The following is a 23,915-nucleotide window of genomic DNA, read 5'->3' on the forward strand; positions in this document are numbered from 1 at the left end:
GCACTTTTATCTATCCCTAAGTGCTTATATGTAACATTCACACATGAATGCCACAGGAACAATTTGGGGTTCACTATCTTGCCCAATGACACTTCGGCATACAGACTGGAGCAGCTGGACTGAACCACCAACCATTTTATTTAGTAGATGATCAGCTCTACCTTCTGACCTACGCTCGACACCCTCTGACTTTCTTTAAATTCTCTATAGAGTTTGTCTTTTGGATTTGTACTTTGTACGTCTACATTTTTAGTGAGTTCTTGTAGAATTGTTACCTTTGGCAATTTCTTTAGTTCTCTCTGGTATACATTTTGTTTCCACATCATTTTCCCTCTGATCTTATTCTCGTGTTTCTGCTTTGATGTTGTTTATTTGCTATTTTACTTTGGTGGTGCAACATGTCTTGTGCCATGTGTTAAGCGTTATGTCCTCTTCATTGTTTGATTGTCTTCACCTGTCCGTCGTCACCCAGCTGTCTCACATCATTGTGTGTTTGTATACAGATCAAATAAAAAACAGTTGCACTCAAATAGACTAGCTTTGCATGATTCATAGTTCAAAATAATCCATATTTAGACTTGTGGCAGCCCTTTGCTTCATCCTCAGTCTGAAAGAAGCTGCTTCAATTTCTCGCTCGTTAAGTCTGTGTTCAGTTTGAGACAACTTTTTGTGATTGGACGAGCCTCACTAACAAAAGGTTTTAACCTTAGGTGGATTGGGTGGAACTGTCTTCCTGAGATGACCATAAAAGCATTTTATACTCTGGGCTGATCACACAGAGCCAAGAGTATGAAAATCCTCGAAGCCATGCCGCTAACATGGCTAATAATGCTAAACTTTGCTATCGTGGCTCAGCCTGTGTTGTTGTAAAGACTCCATCCTCATGCTGGGATTGTCTGACTGTCAGTTGAAGCCATAACTTCATAGTAGAATAAATCCAAACTTAGTTTTACTGAATAATAATATCAGAGTTTTATTGTTATTTTTTATTCCAGCCTGCTGTCCTCATGACTGCAGAGCTGCTGGTTTGAGAGGCTTTTAACCTTTTAAATTTCTATCTTTATCTCCTGTCCTGAGTTTGATGGGGCAGGAATGTGTGGGTGAAAGGTCAAGGTGAGGGTCACAGGTCAGAGGTTATGCTAATGTGAGTGTCTTGCTTTTAAACCCTGAGGCGAGAGATTTGTGCGATGTGATTCTGACTATGTGTTTGGTGTTGTTTAACACACAACATGGGAAGAGTTAACCATAAACTAGTTACTGTTTTGGACCAAATATTTTAGAAATACAACTTGTATACTAAGTTGTTGCTCTCTAGTAAAGTTTTCCACTTAATGTTCCTTCTTTCTTCCCTCTCAGTGTTTCCCCTGCTGTTGTCTGACAGCAGAGCCCAGCAGGAGAGGAGGGTCTGTGGTGTTTGACTGACAGCCAAGTGATGAGCACACAGGGAGAGGGTTAAGGGTGAGGGGTCAGAGGTCAGGGTCCTATGGAGAAGAGTTCAACACAAGGGGGACTTGCTAACAAGGTACAATTGCATGAGGGAAAAAGACGTGAAAAGCACCCTGAAAACAAAACAAGGGGATATCAGGGCGACGGAGCCACTGTGACAGCAAATTCTGGCCCACTCTTTTTTACAGTTCATTCTGGATTGAGATTCTGCTGTATTTGGGATCATTGTCCTGTTGCATGACACAGCCTTGGCCAAACTTTAGGAGTTCATGGTCGACTCAGTGACTGAGTGAAGTTAAAAGGCTGAGTACATATTGCAAGTACTTTAACAACCAAGCGAAGAAGACCATGGCATGTGGTTAACAGTTCTGCAATGAACTAGTCAGTGACCTTTAATTCAGAAGCTTTATAAAAGAAGGGTTGAATTAACTGCCGTTACAGACATTTTTATATATATTCTCCATTTTTTTAGACTTTGCCTCAATGTAAAATGCACTCTAGTGGCGTACAGAACATGTAAAGTCAGAGAGCTCGCCACAAAACAAAGCAGACAGGAACAACACGAGAGGAGGGTTGGAGATGGAGGTGGAGGTGATGCAGAGTGCAGAAACTCTGCATTTGAATGAGAGTTAACAGGTGGTAAAGGGTGTCAGCTTAGCCATCAGCAGATGTGAATTGAGTTGGTCTGACTTTGTGGCCTGCTCGATCCATTACCACTTCCACAGGGTCACTCCAGGCAAACTGTATGCAACACTGGAGATGTGCCCCTCAGAAGCTTTATATGTCAAAGATGAACCTCTGAACATCATTGCTTTTTTAATCAGCGGAGTGTCGAAGGGCATCAGTAGTCCAGGTCAGCATGTAGACATCTGCAGTGCTTTGAAAAAAAAAACAAAAACGTTCTGCCTTTGTGTTATTGGACGGCACAGCTAGCTTAAAAGCTCATGTGTTTCCAATCTGTGCTGCCCTCATCTTATTTACTTTACCTTCCTCTCTATTAATTCATATACAGTGCTTTTTCCTGGCTCAGAATGGGCTTTTGGGTGGATGAATGACCACACTTTCACCCTCCTCTTTTTATTGACTTGATAAAAGGCTTTGACAAGGCCACGGTAGTCAATATCATCAGCTTTCATTTTTATCCTAAGTTCTTGGTGTTTCCAAAGCTGGTGATTTTACTTTAAGCGCTGGTCTAAAGCTTTTCTGGGGAATCCAAAACAAACCAGGAAAAACTCCTGATGTAAGATTATAAAATAGTACTTTACATGCTCCTTAGTATGAAACAGCGTACCCTCTATCTACAGCTTGAAAATGTCTGAAGTCATTTAAAAAGAGTGTCTCTGATCATTTTCCTTACATTGAGTGAATTTATAAAAGCTTATGTGAGTACAGTTTTATATGATGTGTATTTATGTAGATAATTCATACTTTTTATTATAATTATATAAGCTATAATAAGCTGTGTGAAGCTCTTCCATCTTTACTGGTTATCAGCTGCAGGTCTGGCTGCCAAACATCCCCTGGGAGAGTGGACAGAAATACATAATGAGAGTAAAAAAAATAATAAAAGTATAAAAAATATACACATATAAAAGTTGCAAAGGAGAAGCTTTGTCATTTGATCGATTTCTTAGTGTGGAGGTCGGTGGCTTTCTGCCTTATGAGGCTTATGAGTCATTTACATGACTCATAACTTCCAGAGTGTTGTTTACTTGGTTCATTGGATTGTTTAGAGATGAGGAAAATTAAGACAGTATTTGATACTCATTTGGAAAGTGGGAGGACAAAAATGGAAGTCACGTGGGGCCTGCAGCACCAATTTGGGAAAGAAGATAATAGTAATTGTGAATTGTGCCATCACTTGCAGTGTTAAACTATCGCCACTAGATGTCAGTCTGAACCAACATTTAAACTATCTCTACCCTTCCTTCAGTCTTTCTTCTTACACACACGCGCACGAATGCACACTAGTCATACTCATACAAAGCATATAGCTCCCCTCAGCCAATCAGCGCTTTCTTCTGTTTTTAGGTCTACACATTTCCACTCATTGCCGAGCTGGCGTGTGGACCCGCTCTCACCAGCAGGGGGCGCCGCCCCCGTGAGCTCGCACGGGCTGTCTGCCTCAGCGTGAGTCTGGTCTTTACTACACACACACATAAACACACACACACACAGAGCAGAGGATTATGTAATGTTTACTATTATGCCACTGTATCTTTTGTAAAGCAGCCGCATTTGCCTTCCTCTGTGCGAAGGTCAAAGGTCACAGAGAATGTGCCATGCTTCAAAGTGATGGCACGTGCTATCATCTCAAACATCTTTCAGTGCTCGGTGCACAGGTTCATCTCCACCACCAGCATCACTATCACCATTACCACCACCACCACTGCCTGCAAAGTTGCAAACACGGGGTTAGCCGAGTTTACGCCAGTCCACGCCCCCACAGTCCAGCTGGTGGCAACACTCGTGATGACTTCACCGCCGCGCGCGACCATTGGCCCCGAGACGCCGCGCACCTGTCCAATAGACTGCCGGTGAAGTGACGTCAGCCTGTACTAGTCCCGTTCACTTTAACAGTAGTGGGCAGGGCGGAGAGGGTGCCGACGTCAGAAGCCGCGCTGTGATTGGCTGAGGGCGCTGAAAGTGAGCGTCTGTTGCTGAGAGAAAAAGGGAGAGCGGTTTGCGTCGGCTGCGCCACACAAACATCTGAGCAGCTCCTAAACTAACTTTCTGAAAACAGCGCACTGGTTTTCTGTGCTCCTTCGTTTTCACTCTTTGTGAGCAGCGATGACATAATAATGATAATTAAAGGCGAAAAAACACATTTTCGATGTGGGACCAACAGCGAGAGTAAAGCCGCGCTGAGGCGCTACTTTCCCGCTGCACCACACTGTTTGTGGATGAGCACAAACAGTTGATGCATTATCACCGTCTGCTCGGGGATGGCACTTGTGCTGTCAATTATGGTAAACATACTGCTTTTCAGAAGGGGGGGGGGGCATTTGTGCCTTTCTATTGGCTCTGGGTCATTTGATCCCTCCTCTCGGCCCGCCCACATGCTGTTCCTATGGTTCCCAATCCTCTTATTGGATACTGTAAAGTTTGGGACAGGACACCGGTCTAGCTCAGCATCCACTTCACTATTCGCTAGTCCCCCCAGTCCGTCAAGTGGACTTTGACAGGCCGCCACACCCACTGATCTCTGGCGCCGATGCTGACTGGCTACTGTACATGTCAACGACCTCTCATTGGTCGGCTTGCCCAGCTGTTAGTGGTTCATTCACCATTTTGTGACTGTAGTGGAAAAGAAGAGCGATAGTTTTTTATATCCTTGTTTGAGTTTCTGTGGGGGAAAGACATGTTTTGCGGAGGAAAAGTAAAGAGTGAGTCCGGCCCGCACAGCCACCACAGCCGACAGCCGAGGGATGTTACCATGAGTTACGCGAGCCTCCTCATCGGCAAAATAAGACCATAAATCTTTCTCTGGCCAGTGGTGAAAAGCTCTGTTTGGGTGAGTTGAAACTAAGTTGGCACACGGCAGTGAAGCTAAACTGACTTAAATTTTCCATTTTCAGGAGCTGCGAGTTACCACGACGCGAGAGCCAACTGCCAACGGTCGGTCGTTCGGTTGTTCCGCTACCGTGTGAAGAAATGGAGTGACAACGCGAGGAAGTATCGAGAGAAAGGGGAGGGGTGTGGGGGGTGTAACAGCCTAAAAACTTTCTGAAATGTTTTTACCGCAGTCCCACGGACACCCACGGAACATTTCAGCTCCGTTTCAGCTCCGTTAAAACGGCGAGGTTAGTGTGGAGTACTTTTTCCTTGACCTTAGTTTACGAGTTTTGCGTGGAGCAGCGCTAGCGTAGTAAAAAAAAGAGAGAGAGAGAGAGAGCGAGAAAGAAAAACAACCGACCTATTTGCGGCACTGCAGCCCAAATGTTTACTAACAGGCTCGCTCGGTGTTAAAAAAGCGCACTTTAGGAGGAAACGGATAACACCTACAGAGCGAATTGCACCCAGTTTTCCTGCGCTCTGACTCACGGTGTCATTATTTGGGTGCTGTATCCGCTACCGTTTGCGTACTACCACTACTACAACCACCACTACTACTAACGTTACTGAGCTGCTTACTAGAGCGAAACACCAAGACGAAGAAGATTCTGCTTCATTTATTTTTTCCCAAGTTTTTTTTTTAAATTAGAGTGACTGGCACCATTAAAAGGAAGCCTCCCCCGGAGTGGATACGTGCACTCCAGGCGTTGTAGTGAGTATTTGCATGCCAAGAATCGCTGTATAAGGAAGACTTGGGACCGTCTATAAGGGGACAATAAAGCGTCACTTGAAACCGGTTGTTTGTGTTTGTTACCGAGGACCGTGCAGCACGACAGACCGCCTGACTGTCTCGAGTCATAATACTCCTTTGACATTGTGTAGTACTCTCAGAGATCAGCTAAAAAAAAAGATGCACACCGTGTTTTCTCGTCTCTTCCATCGCCAACACTACACTTTTTTCTTTTTTTGCACAGCAATCCTGCAATCAGTGTCGATGCAACCTTGACATCTCTGACTAGGCAGTTTTTAACAGTTGTGTCATGTTTGTCTTTAGGTATTTTTTCAGTGGCAGGAATTGTGTTTACATTTTAGGTTCAGATTTCCTCTTTTTTTTATTTATTAATTGTTGCACTTGTGTGGCCCTGGTGCTGTATAGCTTGTTGAGCTGTTGGCCATTGATATGGCATTGGCAGTTCTGCCATTTGGTCCCAAACAGGACCAGTCGCCTGTGATCTATGCTCCAACCTTCCTTGCTGATCAATACGAGCCAGGATGCACAAATTTCAGCTCTCGTTGTTTCTTCTTTATTAGTCAGATATGTCATCCGCTAAACAGCTGCCGGTATTCATGCTACCTCACAATGGATGCGTCTGTATATAACGCACACACACACACACACACTTAAAATACCCTAACAACATATTTTTCTTTCTGTGTCAGTTGTCTGTTAAATCACTTCCCACACACTCATGAGCTCACAAACCACAGCATGAGTGTGCATAGCAGCAGAGAGATTTATCTTCTTTTCTTTTTTTAATGTATTTTTTTTGGTGCTGTTTCATGTGAGACTGTGTTCTCCCCGGTGACCCAGTTAAGGGCAAAGGCTCCCTAACACGCTGAAGTGTACGAGGGCCACGGCACACTTCAGTATCATCATCACACGTTCCTCCTTCTCCCGCGTATGTCCCCGTCACTGCAGCCCCTGCGCCCGTACAGACACCCATAAAATGCTTTGAGGAGAGGGATGAGCTGCAGTGTGTGTATGTGTGTGTGTGTGTGTGTGTGTGCGCACGCGCCTGCTAACTACGTACACTCATACTGACATACGGTGCAAATGCAGTGCTGAACAAGGTGGACTCAACCTGAAGACCGCTGTATAAACTCTGACATTAGTGTAGTGTAAGTAGCTCTAATGCCACATGTCACATACACACGTTTTGTGCCACGTTGTGTTGGGGCATAGGCTAAATTCTCTACGACTGACCGAAATAAACTGGCATCAAGGCAGATGTTTATTAGGATTTTATATTCCAGTAATAAACACTGTACAACTCATTTTATTTTGTAGTGTTGACACTGAGATGATGTCGACAAATGCCTTGTGTGTGTGTGTGTGTGTGTGTGTGTGCGTGTGAAATGGGTTCTTGGTAGCACCTATGTTTAAACTGTTCACTAAATTTTCTCTTTGCAAAAAAAAGTGAAGAATTTTCATCTCCAAATTCATTTCGTAAAAGCCTATTTATCCTTATTGTTGTTGTTTTTTCCCCCCCTCCTGCATACGTCAGTGTGGACAAGTGCTTGTACGACACAATGACTGTGTGACAATATATATAGGTCCAAGGGAGATTTTAACAGGGTATGCATGACTGCACGATGAATTCCTGAGAGAGCATTTAATGTGTGTGTGTAAAGTTTGGAGGAGGAGGAGGGGTGCATTATGGGCTCCTGTGTGTTTATTGGGAGAAACAGCAGCTTTTTGCAGTTTAAAGAGGAGTCCAGTCCAGCGCCGTGGAGACGCTGATTATCTGTCTGTTCAAGATTTACAGCAGCTTTAGATCAGACCAGCACATATTCTGCTATTAACCTGCTCTAACGCTGGAAGGTGGAGACCTCTTGAATTACCTAAATTATGACCGAGCTTCTCTCTCTGCTTCACCCAGATTCAGCATTATATTTTGTAGTCCTAATTTTTTGATTAACAATTCATGTTGAAAAGCAACACCCAGGAGGGGATGTTCTGAGTTTCTGGACATGTTTTTTTGGTATTGTGATAGTCTCTAGTAAACAATAAGAGTTAAAGGTCTGCCGTTATTTTCAGGTTAGGGGGTGCACGGCTGAGCGCGCAGTGTGTATGGTGCTTTTGATCTTTCAGCAAGGGATTAGGACATGTGAAACGTTCTTTTTCATTTATTTATGTGGTAACACAGGAATTATAGATGCGTCGTGCATAAATGTATATATTCTTTTTACAAATAAAATCATAGTTCAACATATCTGTGGTGTCTTTAGCAACATTTTTGTGTCATCTGGACATTTCAAATAAGATTTTGTGGAGTACAAGCATGCTTGAAGAATTTAACCCAATGATAAATAAATACACCCGTTGCAAACTTGCACCAAATATCTAACTCTTATGTCCCACGCTGAAACTCCTCTTCACTGCACATAATCTGCTCAGCTGTAGAGTCCCTTAAAAGTTACAGAATGTGAATACACACACATGCCACTGTCTTATCAGCCAAAGCCTAAAGCATTTTGGAGGGCCATTAGCATGACCAAACGCATTTTTCTGAGCTAAGATCAGATCCTCTCGAGTCATTTACCCAACTAGTCAGTCAGCCATTTGGCCCTCAGTCCTTCCTGTCTTTTCCAGTACTCCAGAGTATCTGTACTGGACCAGCATTCCCAGTCTAGGCATCCGTGTCTAGTCTAATAAAGGGCAAACTTGGCCTGGGAAGGAACATTCCAGCAGTCTGAGATTTTTTCTTTTTCTGGGATGAATGTTTTTTTAAATGAAAAATTTAAAACGACAAAGAGCTTTTTAGTAATTAGGGAGTGAGTAATGTATGTTTGCTTATACCGCCTTTTTATTAGGTTTTGTTTCTGGTGTGTAGTGCACAGTATTTTTGATAAATAAGGTGCATTAATTTCCCTTTGAAGCTGTCAAAGATCGGGATACGTTTACTCTGAAAACATCGAAGAAGTCTGGAAACATTTAATTTAAGCATAAAATAAACAGTGCTCGACTTCTTTTACATACACTTAGGAAGAGTTTTGTAGTTGATGGTAAATACAGTATGCAAAGATATAAATAGAGTGATATACTCAATCTGCATCTGCAGGAAGCCTCGCAGTTACAGTCCATGTGTTAACCTTCACACGTGGCACCCTTGCAGTGAAATAACCAACGTCAGTATCAGCATTTACAGAGGAAATTATGAAGATGTGATTATTTCACTTCTGTCCATCGATATGCAACATAATTACGAGAATGTGGAGTAAATGGAAATTAAAGCCTGTTTGTACAATAAATAATGTTTTGTGTTGAGGGCAGAGGTCCAAATGCAGAGTCAGTGATGAGTGTGTGAAAGACTCAAGTTGTTTATTAGTCATTCAGGAAGAGATGCTTTTCTGCGCTGCAGGAAGTGGAACTGGTGTGTGTCATATTGGGTGTTGTTTTGGCAAACAGATAGTTAACAACAAAGGTCACCTTATTTGTGTGTGTCTGTGTGTGTGTGTGAGAGAGAGAGAGAGTAACAAACTTTTCCAGCATCTAGCACAGGAAGCCTGAATGTGTATGTGTAAGTTTGTATCTATTTGTGTGAATTCAGGCATTTGGTCATGTTTGTGAGCTGCTGAGCTCGATCGAGAGGAGCACATATACGCACGTCTGCGTACGAGTGTGTGTGAGACTGTTTGTGCGTGCCATTGTATTTAGCCTGTAATCTTGCATCAGTGAGTGTGCCTGATCCTGTGCCAGCCTTTTAATTTCTCTCATTTTGGGCATATCTTGCCATGGCAGATTATTCCAATTAAATTGTCTTTTTGTACAAATGTGTGTGTGTGTGTGTGTGTGTGTGTGTGTCAGTGTGACATTGACAAAAGACGACTGTGAAAGACTGAGACATCGAGAAAGAGGGAGAGGGGAGAGAAAAAGAGAGGGGGGGCCAGCGAGTGCTAGAATGACAGTGGAAATTCCCAGTGACTATACAAGAACGGCCTATCTGAGCAAACATCCTAAGAGCCACATGCTCCAGCCTCTTTCTCTCTTTCATGTTGTTGGGTGACCTCACGCAGGCCACTGCCAGGCTTCTAGCTCCCGATGAAAGTCAGGAAAAATAAATGCTCGTTCCCAAGTTGATCACATGGCATCAAGTCTGTAACACTTGTCGTGAGAAAGCGGCCCCGTCGCACGTCGAAGTAGCTGAAGCGAGTATAGCAGAGATCTGTGTGCGACTCGAGTGCATTTATGTGTACATTTAAAATTGACGAGATGAAGGCCTCATTGAAGACTTGTTCCTTCTTTTTTCTTTCTTTCTTTCTTTGCTGACCTTTTCTTTTAAATCACGCTCACTCAGACCTAACCAGAGTAAACATAGCTCTCAGACATGCTTGACCAGGATTACCTAGGCAGCGATCGCTCATAATCATTACAGTTTAAATCAGCTGGTATCATTAGTAATAAGCTAACTATTAAAAGGTCTTGAGAAGAATAAAAAGAGTGTTTGAGTAGGATTCAGACTGTTTTTGTTTGAGATGCCCTTCAAGTTTATATGTGTGTGTGTATATAAACCCCCTGATGAAGTCTTATCCTGGAGTTTTTTAGGTTAAATATGCCCATCCTGTGAGAGTAAAGGCATTTACAGAGACTGCCTTGGAGTGCTTTGATTATTAGTCTATAGGAGATTATTGATATTTAAAACAAAACCCACCATGTCCTTCATTTTAGTTGTTTTGAAATGTTGTCATTAATGTTATAATCGAGATTTTGTGTTTTGAGTGCACACACTCTGCAGGGATGTGGTGATATGTCGTCCTAAAATAACTAACGCTGTATCGGCAAAAAGATGACATTTACCGATGTCAGTGGCCGATGTTGTGTCACTGAGCTCACTTGTCACATCTGTATTCTGTTGAATAAATGTTCAAAGATAATATGATGATAAGCAGCTATTTATTTATAATTAAAATGCCTTTGTTCCTTTTTTGAGGTAATAAATATCAAAAACACAATACACAAAAAGAAGACAAATATTTTTATCGGCTGCCATACAAACTGTTATCTAAATCTTTGGTATCGGCCCACAGTTTTAGAAAACAGTGCATCCTTAAACTCTCGTTTATACACGTACGCTTTATGGACCAAAGTACGCCTACACATCAGGGCCCATTAATGCTCGACGTTGTTGCCCTCGCAAACAGAGCTGGACCACAAAAGTGACGTCACGTTGATGTCATTTCAGCCGGTCCTGCACTTCTTGATTTTTACGTTTTTTTGAAAGCCTTGCTGTCATCGAGTCAGCGCAGTGTTGGCGACTTTTACGCACAATGCACTTGCCAACCCTGCTCTGTACCTTTGCAAGAATACCACCTAACATTTAATGTCAAATTATCTACGTGGAAGAAATTTCATGAGCTGACCGGTTACAGTGCCCATCTTTTTGAGTTTATACACCTGTGGTAGCAGGAAAACCTGATTCCAGATTAAGATTAAGTACTTTTGTCCTTGTTGTTTATGTAGTTTATCTCGAATCAGGCATAAACTAGGAGAGTGAACAGACTTCAGATATTGAGCCAATGTGATAGCCAACATACTCTTAATCGTCATTTTTGTTCTCTGCACTTCTTGGTTATGAATATAATAAATGACCACTTGTCTTCTGCACCTCTTTTTTTCTTTTCAGATTCCAGTACAGAGGGAACAGAAAAAACGGGCAAAAGAAAAAGTGTCGGAAAACAAGGAGTGCTTTGGAAGTCGAAAAAAAAGGAAACGCCGTGCAATCTGCAGGACTTGGTGAGCAGTGAAGAAAAGATGAGGCCATTAAAGAAACACAGAGGGCGTTCTCCCCCGTTAACTAGAGGCAGAGGGGGGAGGAGGAGAGGGGGCTCTCAGCCTCCCCAAGAAAAGGACCCCAGAAGAGTCAAGAGGGAGACTCTTGTCAAAACCACACAAAGCACCCCTTCCAAACGCAAACACGGCCAACCCAACTCTGACAAGGAACCAATCACAAATAGCAATACCCCCATGAGGGAGGAGCCTACTGAACTGAGGAAACCTGTGGAGTCAGCTGAGAATGGTGGAAAGCAAGCAGAAGAAAAGACAGAAAAGGAGAAGATAGCGGGCACAAATGGAAACAGTACTATGCCCGCTGATTCTGTAGCATTTCCTACCTCTGCCCCAGCGCCACTCACCACAGCTACACCCTCTATAGCCACCAGTCACAGCCCCAGTTTAGGCTCAGTTTCTAGTAGGAAAACAGCCACGTTTAAGGCTCGTGTACCCAAAAAAAAATACACATATGAGCACTTTGCCAACAGTGCAAGTGTTACATCTACCATTCCTACCTCCAGCCCTGCTCTCGTAAATAACAGTTACTGCAATATCAACAGCAAAGTTAGTGATAGTGTTAATAGTCCCAATAACCATTTCAAGACTAGTAACAGTGTTAGTAATAGCATTAATAAAAGCACTAACAGTAGTACTAATAGTAACGCTACAAGTGGTATTAATAACATGAGCAGTAACAGTTGTGATGGGAGCCATACTACTTTTATCAATAGCAGTAATAGCATAAGTAACAGTTGCTCAGGTAATCAGCCATCAGTGCTAACTGTGGACAGTAAAGCTACAGAAGCAAACCATTTTGTCTCCATGGAGGATAAAACCCTCAGGACAGCAGATTCCCAGGAAAAAGCGTCCCAGTCTGGGGAAAATGAGCCTGAGGGGGCCCCGAACTCTGTGCGCTCCTCCTCCACGGATACAGCTAGTGAGCACTCGGCTGACCTGGATGTGATGGAAGCATCAGGACCAAGTCTTCATCAGAAGAACTACCACATCCCAGCTCCTCTACACAACTCACACCCTAAAGAGCCCAATCTGTCAGAGGGGCTAGCTGAAGCTCTGGCCAAAGGCATGAAGAACCAGAGAGTCCTGGCTCGCTGTGTCACAAGCGGTGGTGAGGCTGCGAATAGTGGACACTCACGCCCCCCGTCACATATTTTTAGACCAGGGGTGGTGCGTAGGGTGTGTGGGGGTACTGTCGAAGTTCAGCTCCAAGGAGAGGAGACCCTTGTAAAATATCCATTTCATAGTGGAAGTACAATGACGTCGTCAGGGACTGAGAGCACTGTGGATTTTATTTTAGATGCCCCCCCACCTGGCATGACACCTGTAGCTGTTGGGACCCAAGTGTGTGTGCCGTTTGGTGGGGAGGAAGGAGATTCTCTGTTGTACAGAGAGGGGATTGTTACTGAGGTGGACCCACACCCTGGTGTCTCATTTCCTTACCAGGTGCTCCTGAGTGAAAAAAAAGAAACTCTGGGTGGAGGGGCAATAGAGGAGAAAGAGAAAAGGAGCACAAGCAGCCAGGCTGTGTGGGTGTCCCGACAGAGCCTGAGATTACTCACTCCTCCTTGGGAGGTCTCACATTTAGATGGTGGGAGAGCAAAGGAGAGAGAGCGGGAGAGGGAACGGGAAGAGAGACAGCGGCGGGAGGAGATGGAGGTCGAGAGAGAGGTTTGCCAGCTGAGTATTGGAATGGGAGTGTTGGGAGGTGGAGTAAGGCTGGGTCATGGTTTTTCACATGGCGGGGTCATAGGAGGACATAACTATGGAACTGTACATCCACCCACAAATTCCTCCACTGGGACTTCTAGTGCCGTTACCAGCACAGGTCACGGATGCAGCGATAATTACTCTGATCAAGAAAGACAGAAAGAGCCAAACACACCAGAAGAAGATGTTGAGGTGTCTCGTTTTACACACACCGTTAGTCATAAGACAAATCCTGCAACCTCTCAGCACAACAGCATCCTCTGCAAGTCCAGCGGCTATCCTCCCTCCTCCCCCCACCTCTCTGTGGTGAGAAGCTTGGGACCCCCACACCTCTCCACTGTAGCTAGTCCTCAGCCAACTCCATCCCCAGCCTTACTGGGGTCTGAAATGAACAACACCACTTTAAACCTACCTCCATCCAAAACCACTCCTACTCAGACCCTTACTCCTACTTCTGGTGGGGGGTCCTCCTCTACCTCCTCACGCTCAAGGACGCCCCTTTCATTGGCTCAGCAGAAATACAAAAAGGGTGATGTTGTCTGCACACCTAATGGTATCCGTAAGAAGTTCAATGGTAAGCAGTGGAGGAGGCTGTGCTCCAGGGAGGGTTGTATGAAGGAGTCTCAGCGCCGAGGATACTGCTCTAGACACCTGTCCATGAGGACCAAAGAGATGGAGGCTGCAGGTGCAGAGAGGGGAGGAGGAGGAGGCAGCAGCTCAGGGACAGTCACCCCTTCTGACCTCCGGGGAAGAGCAAGCAGTGAGTTTGAGTGGGACGACACATCAAGAGAGAGCAGTGAGGCCAGCAGCAGAGGAGACTCCAGACCCCGACTGGTCCTCCCCTCCCTCCTCCCTCATGACCTGTCGTCACGGTTTGACTTTGATGAGTGTGAGGCTGCCACCATGCTGGTGTCATTAGGAAGCTCCCGCTCTGGCACCCCCTCCTTTTCTCCCATCTCCAACCAGTCACCCTTTTCTCCTGCCCCCTCTCCCTCGCCCTCTCCACTGTTCGGTTTCAGGCCGGCCAACTTCTCCCCGATTACGGCATCCCCGGTCCTGCAACATCGGAGGCACAGACAGCCCAGTGGCACGGGGGGAGGAGGGGGAGGGGGCAGTAAGGCATCATCCACATCTGGAGGAGAAAGGGAGAGACACACTTCAGGCGTCCAACCCACCTTACAGAGTAACCTTACGTTTACAGTCCCCATGAGCCCCAGTAAGCGAAAGCCAGATGCACCTCTTCCACCACCCCTGCCCTCACATCACCATGATTACACACCCAAAACAGAGCTGGATCCTGGCGACCATAACAGCTCTTTCAGAGTGCTGTCACCCCAAACGCCAGCTTTGCATTCCCGCACACACACTCCCACCTTCTCCCGACCCAGAGGAGTGACCACTCCCTCCTCCAGCAGGCCCCCTTCTTCCACTGCTGTCTCCCCTCCTCCTCTTCTGGTGTCCCCAACTCCTCCTTCTCCTCTCACTACTGATGGAGGGCCTCGTCGTGTGGTCCCTGTTTCCCAACAGGCCTTGCGGGACTCTCCTGTTATTGTGAGGAATCCCGAAGTCCCACTGGCAAAATTTACAGAGTGTCCCCTGGGAAGAGGAGGAGGAGGAGGAGTAGGTGGTGTTGGAAATGAGGGAGGGAAGGAAAACAGTTTGTCTAAAGACATCACCCAAACCCACCTGACTCCTCAGCCAGTTTCTGGCCTCCAGGTTCCTGTCCCAATTAACGCTGCTGCAGCCGCAGTTCCTAATGGCACTGTCCTCTTACGGAGCCCAGCCCAAACTCTGGTGCTCGTGTCCCCAACACCTTCCTCCTTGCCCACCGCTGACACCCCTGCTACTGCGCTGCAGGCCCTGTCAGTTACTGTCAGCACAACCGTCACAGTTCCTGCTCCAAGTAGCACGGACAGCTGTGGGGAACGAGAAGAGAACAGGGGCGCAGGGTTTGGTGGTGAGGTCCAGCAGCCAGTTCCCTGTCACCCTTCCCCCACAGCTCTGCTGCCCCTGATCCTGCCAGCGGAAAGTCTTCATCCCGTCCCACGCAAGGACATCATCATGGGACGTCCAGGCACAGGTGAGAATTGGCGCAGATGTGTGGGTGTATTTTGTGTGTGAGGGAATAAGAAAAAGTAAGGGAAAGAGACATAAACTGCAAAATGCAGTTATTTCAACAATAGGAGGAAAAGAGATATGCGGATTAAATATGTTAATATTATCATTTAAGTTCAAGTCAATCATAAAGATACAGATTTATAGATTATTATTCAGTGAAAATAAACTGAAAAATGTTGTTTTATACTTTCTGCATGTTTCAAAATTCAAAGGTTAAGAGTTTAGACTTTCTTTAAAGGATATGTTGTGGTTTTCTAAATACAAATCACTTGAGTTAAACTTTATTCCAGCTTGATTCATATAATTCCTTCTCTGTATTTACAGTAAGAAAATTAACAAAATAGTATCCTATAGTTTTATTTTACTTAACAACCTTAGTATGATTTTTTTTTTCTTGCAACCCTAGTATTGTGATGAACTCTCAATGCATAATTAGCACCATTTAGTTTAAATTTGTTTACACATTTTCAGTAAAATTATTTTTTTTTCTAATTCTCTCACTCTTTAAAAGGTATTCTTTTTAATCTGTGTGATTCTGTAGCATCAGTTGCTGACACACACAGAAAACGTGTCGGCTGTGAATGGCCAGAGATGTGTTGTATACTGACGTTGAACCAGCATTTTGCAACCAGAACCCAATAATTATTTCACACAGAAAATGAGACTTGCAGTGAATGTGAAGCTCAATCTTGTGAAAAGTGATGATAGAATTTTTTTTGCATTATCTAGAATTCAGCTGAAACTGCTGCAAACACACACGCTCTCTCTTTCTCTCTCTCTCTCTCTCTCTCTCTCTCTCTCTCTCTCTCTCTCTCTCTCTCTCTCTCACACACACACACACACTGATTGAAATATACATTTATTTAAAATCTGTAATTCCAAAATTACATTCGTCTGTCAATTCTAATAGTAAATTGAAACGAAATAGCTTTGTGTTTTGTATGTGTCTCTTCCTGTATATGTACGATATATATGTATATGCATATATAATCTATTTTTTCTATTTCGTTCATCTGAACAATCATCCATAAATCGATCATATTTCTTTTGAACAATGCTGCATAATGTTTTTCTGGTTTACATCATAACGTCCCACTCTCATAATCTGAGAGCAGATGACTGCCATGGTGCATTAGAGGGTTAGATTCACATGGACGTGCCACAACCTGGGTGTGCTGCTGCCCAGTGAAAGGAGCTCCTGTTAGCCATCATTCTGTTGTCCCATATGGCTATCTCGATTTGTCTGTCCACCATCCTCACTTCTGCTGGTAACACTAAACTAAGTGCTAAAGCTGGTCACATGATCCGTGTAAGCTCTGGAGCGAGCACATATGAAACACCAGGTCAGGACTAGACTTGTTCCAGGAGTCACTGCTGATGACTATAAATTCACTACGGTCACTAAAATCACTAGTCAGCACTCAGTGCAGGTAATGAACTCTGATCCTTTGTGGTACCTCTAAGCAAAGGGAGTTTGGTGTATTTTCTAGCGTGTTTTACATGCTGTATGATAATTGCATGTTGCACACAGACATTGTTATGAGAATAGGGAAATTAGCAAAAACAATATTTAAATTGTTCTTGGTTTGGATTTCGCTTGCAAATGCGAATAGGGCGAATGTGTGCTAATGTTAGAAAAATGCAAAAGAAGCTCATGGACACATGTGGTTCGCTGTTCTTGTGAGGTCTATAAGGAATAAACTCTATTTCATAAAGGATTAGTGTGGTTTGTACCAGAAAGTGTTATATTCCCAGTCATAGACAGAAACTTTAAGTTATACCTCGCTAAAGCCAGGATACAGCACAACAGCACTGATTTGTTTGATTAAAAAGGTATACAAAAGAACGGGGAGAAATAAATGTTGTCACAAGCTGCACACGACATTAACAATTAAAAGCGGGTATGGAGCATGTGGGCTCGATGAGCAGTATGTAGGCCAGTTATAGACTCTTTCCCCCAACTTGTCTTTTATTTAGTCTTTTAAAAAGAGAGAATGAGAATGAAGGAGGCCTCAGTAAAGACGGCAGAATCCTTTTTTTAAAAAAAGCTCAACTGAAATGCATGTTTTGTCTAATTGTTTCTCCTGTTTATTTTTATGAAAAACTCTGACCATTGTGCTTATTATAAGTGCACGTGTGATGTTGACTTCCTGACCCCAGCAGCTGTTATTCTAACTCACTACAAACTATTTCCACTAGCTCTTGCTGTGTGTATGTCCATGCGCTTGTTTGTTTAACAGTGACTCATGTAACAGTATAGCGAAACAAAGTGCGAGCAGCTTTTTTGGACAGGAGTACTGAGGTGGCTCGACTCTAATGTGTGTAGGATATACTCTGTAATTTTCAGTATGTTGTGTGGGAATATTATGGAGTATTATGGAGTACGTGTGTGTGCATACGTGTATGAGAAAGCATTATTCATCAGCTGTTGAAACTAAAAGCTTACTTTTCCGTTGTGTTATATATGGACACGTACTATCAGTAAGAGTAATTCACTTCACCAGGGCCTCTTGCCCTCACCACTGTTCAGACCTTCAGGAGTGTGACAGAGAAGTGGACAGGGAAGGGAGCGCTGTCATTTTGAGTGTACGGTTCGTCCTCAGATCCCCTTTTTTGCAGCTGAAGGGACGCCGGATGAATGAATAGGCTCTCTTTGTGTGAGTGCACGCACACTCGGCTGTGTGCGCGCGAGGATGTTTTCTGTAGAGTCAGAAAGGGTGTGTGAGCTTTTGCATATGGCCGTAGGAGAGTGTGAAATACAACAGGGAAAAAAGGTGCGTGTGTGTGTGTGTGTGTGTGTGTGTGTGTGTGTGTGTGTGTGTGTGTGTGTGTGTGTGTGTGTGTGTGTGTGTGTGTGTGTGTGTGTGCACGCAATCACACGTTTTGCGTGTTTATAATTTGCAAGTACATGTAGGTGTTAGTGTATTCTCATCAGCTTGGAGAATACGAGCAGTTGGTGGAGTTTTTCAGATAATTTTAAATATTGTTTTGTGAATTTGTTATTATTAAAAAGGTGTCGGATAATTTTCCTGTTTTGGAGTCATGGGGAATTGTTTCACAAACGCTAACAGGCACTCTAAACCCTTTGAAAAAAAATAATGTTGACACTCTTCAGCTTCTACTATATTAGCATGATAAGTATGTGAGTATTTGGGTGATAGTATTAGCAATGATGTGGAGTATCAGTATTGTTATAAATTAGCTTGTATTTATAGCAAACCATACTCACACCTGTTAATAAGGTGGCGGAAACATCCTCACTGAAATCCTCATCCTTATCGAAATTCTCATAGATGGGTTACTAACTCAGCAGTGACAACATGTTACAACTGTTTCACGCCCTGAAATGTTTTAGGCCATTAAAAGAAAATAATATGTTAAAAGCTACAGAAGATTAAAAAAACTTTAGATTGATTAGGACTGAACTAAAATTCTGCACCGTAAAAAAAAAAAAAATCCTAAAAAAACAGTAACATTCCGGCAGCTGGGGCGCCAAAATAATACCATAAAATAACAGAAAATAACTTTCTCATGAAAATACGGTTATTTTCAGTAATGACAATACAGTTTGTTGCCCTAATTTTACATGGGATTTTGCCTTTTTCAAGTGCTTTTAAGCATTAAATTAGGAACATTTTAATATGATTAAACAATGAAATTACCTATAAACAAGGTCAATGAATGCGGCAATATGAATAATAATACTTAAATGTACAGAAATATACAGTTAACAGTTGGTTTAAATAGTAATGGATTGCATTCATATAGCGCTTTTTGAGACCCTCAAATTCCACTTTATAATTCCCCTCTGGCCATCACCAGTAGGTGGTAGGTGAAGTGTCTTGCCCAAGGACACAAGGACCGAGCGTGTCCGAGCCAGGGCTCGAACCGGCAACCTTCTGATTACAAGGCGAACTGCCAACTCTTGAGCCACGATCATCCTAAACAACAATAATAATAATAATTATTTGATGTAAAAACAGTTTATAAGAATCATTTTATATATTTTTCCATAGCATTACATTTGAATTTAACAGTTCAATCTTCAAATAACGGACAACTAGTTGTGAGATTATGATACATTTGTGAATGTATTTTAACAATCTAAATATACATATGTACAGACAAATACATTTAAAAAACAAGAAAGTTATGTTTTATTACATTTACAGTGATTTTACATTAACTTACATTTGAAATGTAAAATCACAGTCTATTTATGTGAATTTAATGATATTCTAGAAGAACAGTACAAAACTGTAAAATACACAGTAAAATACTTTTACATTACTTTTTTACAGTGTGTGAAAAACCTGATACTTAAGCTGCCGCTACTATTAAATAATATCAAATCTAGCATCCCTTAGATCATTTACTCAAGTGTATAGTTAGTGTGTAAAAATAGAAAAGATCAAAGGGACAATACATGCAATTACTTTATTGGTAATCAGTCCTGTCTTCTCTGCAGTATAATCCTGCACACACGCATCGGTAGGTTGTGTTTTCATTAATTCACTCTGAAATAACACAGCAACGCCCTGCCGCGGGTAAGCTGACACTGTGATGTACTTTTTAAGACGAAGCTGCATATGTTCCCTGTGTGTGTGCGTGTGTATGTGTGTGTGTTTCACCATCTATGAGGTGCTAATGAGGCTTTACATTGTCGTGTCTTTTTAAGCACCCCTGTAACTTCCTGCAACATAAAAACAACAACAACAACAAAAAGCTATTAAACAAACCGTCTGAAAAGGTAAAGGACAAGAGCCGCCTTCTTCTTCTTCTCCTTTTTTTTAAAATGGTGTCACATGTGTATTACATGCAGTGTGTCTGAGTGTGCGCACATCTATGAGACAGACTAACAAAGTGTCAATCACTGGGTACCGGATATGATGTGTGAGCGCTAAATGTCTGTTGCCATGGCAACAAAGCAAACATCACACTGATGTAGCTTGTACATAACACAGAATATTCACAAATAGAAAAGGCAGTCCCCCCCTTTTTCTCTGTGTGTGTGTGTGTGTGTGTGTGTGTGTGTGTGTGTGTGTGTGTGTGTGTGTGTGTGGCACGTGTGCTTGTGTCCCTTTTCTCTGAGAGAAGAAGAACTTCAGCAGGCTCACATGTTTTTACTCTCTAACGTGTTACTAACGGCTCCTTCTTTCTTACATCTCGGGCATCTTTAGTCAACATTCTCAGAAAATGGAAACAATCTAGGATAACTGGAGGGGGTTTCCTTTAATTCAGGCGTGTAAAACTCATTTTATTTTATGGGCCACATACAGACTAATCTGATCTCAAGTGTGCCAGACCAGTAAAACCACTGCATAATAAACTATGAAAATAAAGCCCTCCATATTGTTCCCTAGGTGTAAAGAAATGCTCTCAGAATACAGCAGCAGCTGCTTCCTCATCTTCTGCTGTTGTCTGTAATTTTGAAAGTTGTCTTAAAATCAGCAGAAAATACGTGACTTTTTATATTTAATGAAAGTTGTAGCCTTCTTTAGTGACGACTTTCATCAGTTCAGCTCTGAAGTCGGTGAAGAAGATGTTTATGGTGGGTTTTTTGTGTATTTGTTCTCTTGTGTCCAGATCACTAGTTCCTCTCTTCTCTATACGACCATGTAGTGAAACTACCTCTCTGTGCAGACTCATTGTAAGCATGAACGTTTTCTTAAAGAGCACCTTTAATTATTAGATTTATATTTGAATATTATTTATATGTCATTATTCCTCAGCATTTTTACCAAATCTTCATAATTCTTTGTCTCAGTGTCACATGCACACGCAGTTTGTGCAACATGGAGTAAACATGTCACACTCCCTTAAGAACACGTGAATACACTTTTTTGCACTGCTGTTCTGCACTTCGATGCATCTTTTTGACGTTCGCCCGCCTTCGTCTATCTCATTTTTGATTTTTTTTCTAAACAATTATGAGACTTTTTTTTTAACCCTTTGCTCCATCGCATTGCAGTGGCTTCGCTTCCCCTCCTTTTACACTTCGCTCTCTTCATCCTGGTCTACCCGGATACGGATACCCGGGAATAACATCCCCACTCCCTCCCGTCCCTGCTTTACGTAACGCTTAAAGCCCTGCATATCCTCCCTGGCCATGGCAACAACCACATCTGGATCACGCAGCCCATCTAGACTGGCACCAAAGCAAATGTGAAGCCCTCAAGACTTACCACAAAAGTCATGTGCAGTCATAATCCTGTTTCCTGATGGACTTTGGGGAGATTCTCAAAATGCATTGGTGCACTGGGAGTTTGTAGTCTGAGGTGGCTCCAAGACTTTGAATGCATGTAAAGTTAGAGCGATATTGAGATTTGTTACTGCTTCTTTAAGGTTTCTGTCAAACCCACATTCATTATTCTTTTCAGGTGCTCCTCATATGACAAAGTTTACAACGAGTTTGTAGTTTCCTTCACAATTTCTTCTCTGTCCTTCATCCCACTCTCCTCCTCTCCTTTCCCTTTGCATCTCTACTTCCACAGTCTATGCACTTGCTTTCTGGTTTGTTAGCCATTTATCTGCAGGCTAGTAGTGCCCCCAGATGGTCAGACACATACATTACAAGTTCCCTCACTCGGTTGATGGAGGGATCTGGGTCTTAACTTCGTGTTTCACATATTTTTCCTGCTGCTCATCATTTGATGTTGGTAGCAGTGTTAATGAGTCTTGTAGAGCCTTTTGCATTGATTCTATTCAATTCCCTAATGTGTGTCATTCATCAAAGTAATCACTGAACATAATCTGTAGTCCCAGTTTTTTTTTTTTTTTTGTCTAACTTTCAATGAAACTGGAACAAAATGAGGAGCGAATCAAGCATCTTAAGAAAGCCCCCACAGAGCCGTCCCTCCTGGTATCCGTATGCCACATAACAGCGATTGGTTTATTTTAATGCAATAGGTGGTGATGGTCAGTAGTAGAGTTGTGACCGCGGGCGACATGGAGAACCTGTGCCCAACATAGCTGTTGCCATGGTAACTGCAAAAGACTGGTGGATCGAGTTATAATTGGACGGAGCAAAATGGTGGGTTGTGGGAGGGAGAGACAGAGGACAGGGGTGGAAGATGAATTAAGGGATGAGAGAGATGGGATGGGAAGAAGGAGCGAAGGCGGTGCTCCGCCTGCACAGTGCCAGTGTAGGTAAAGACGAGGACGAGGAGGAGGAGGAGGAGGAAAAGTTTCTCGTGTGATGTCACGAGGCGTTTGACAGATGTAATTGGGGGGTAAAGGCATGCACACATATGCACATGAAAAGCATGATGTCTGTGAGAAGAGACAGCACATGAAAGCTGCTGAACACCTACACAGATACTGCACTGCCAGCACAGCAGCAGGGAGAGATGGTGAAGCCAAGCTTTAGGGGAATTTCTCTTTTACTGTTTGTCTTCACACCTTCTATCTTAGTCTTACCAGTCTGCACCACTTATCTCTTGTTTTATGTGACTAAGTGCTAAAATTCTGTGGTTTCCCACCGTGTTGATTTCGCCTCCCTTGCATATGCAGCTTCTTGTGCACGCGATCAACTGATTTTCTTATCTGCACATCTTTTGCTCTAAAAAGGTATGACGGCCAGAAACCGTTAATCTACTTTTGTGCAAATACATGTGCAGTATTATTACAACACTAAGTGAACTGGAATTGTGCCGTACTCAGACCAGGATAAAGGAAAAACCCATTATTCCGCTCTGAATAATTGGTCAGTTGCAGTTCCAGTTATGTTTACCCAGGGTTGCAACCACTGAACAGCCACAGCAATCTTTCATCTCCACCCCTAACCCTCTTTCACTCTTTTTTCCTTTTCATTCTCTGAGCCAAGCTGTCCAGCATCCCCTCCTTAACACACCATGTTTGCTTGATTGACTTGTTGAGAGTGCAGTGCAGTTGATAAGCTTTAGTCTCTTAGTCTGTGTCAGTGATTAAAGTTTTGTATTTTCCAATTACATTTTATTTATGTTTCATTCTGAATGTTTTGAATTCAGGTCAGTTTCAGTTAGTTTCCAAAGTGGTTTTGCTTGTTTCAGTTTAGTTTTTACTGCTTAGTTTTAGTTCAGTTTTTGTTAGTTTTTCTATGTAATTTCTAGTGTTTTTAAAGATTATTATATTGGACGTGTGCCCCAGGGATAGGTATTATAATACAAGCCCAAGACTTTACAGAAATAGTTGATTTGGTCATGTAGACCAGCGGTCCCCGGGCCTCGGACCGGTACCGGTCCATGAGTCGTTTGGTACCGGGCCGCGAGGGTAGAGGCTCAGGTGTGAAATGTATGGTTTTCAGGGTTTTTATCGGTTTTCAGCGTTATTTTGTTATTGTTTTTATCGTTAACTCGGTTTTCCTGGGTCTTTTCACGTGTGTTATGAATAAATCTTCTTTTTCGGTACCAGTACTAGTTTTATTTTGTTGTATTTATCCGCGACACCTTAAAGGCCGGTCCGTGAAAATATTGTCGGGCATAAACCGGTCCGTGGCGCAAAAAAGGTTGGGGACCGCTGATGTAGACACTCTGATTCTAAA

General features: G+C 43.0%; 1 protein-coding gene across 4 annotated transcripts in view; it reads left to right on the forward strand.

The window, feature by feature from the left end:
- Window positions 1-4,626: 4,626 nt before the first annotated feature.
- Window positions 4,627-23,915, forward strand: part of cicb (capicua transcriptional repressor b) — a 51,451-nt gene continuing 32,162 nt past the window's right edge. The window contains exons 1-3 of one of the 4 annotated variants that reach the window (XM_085423346.1): window positions 4,628-4,960; window positions 5,025-5,249; window positions 11,406-15,356. In XM_085423346.1, coding sequence (XP_085279472.1) covers window positions 11,534-15,356 — 3,823 coding nt within the window. In that variant the 5' untranslated portion in view covers window positions 4,628-4,960; window positions 5,025-5,249; window positions 11,406-11,533. Of the gene's footprint in view, window positions 5,714-11,405; window positions 15,357-23,915 lie in introns of all 4 variants that reach the window. The other 3 variants (XM_085423348.1, XM_085423345.1, XM_085423347.1) reach the window with 3 other exon arrangements.

The sequence above is a fragment of the Rhamphochromis longiceps genome, linkage group LG11, assembly GCF_057381845.1.
Source record: "Rhamphochromis longiceps isolate RC_006_pf linkage group LG11, R_longiceps_female_GT1.1, whole genome shotgun sequence".
Taxonomy (NCBI): Eukaryota; Metazoa; Chordata; class Actinopteri; order Cichliformes; family Cichlidae; genus Rhamphochromis; species Rhamphochromis longiceps.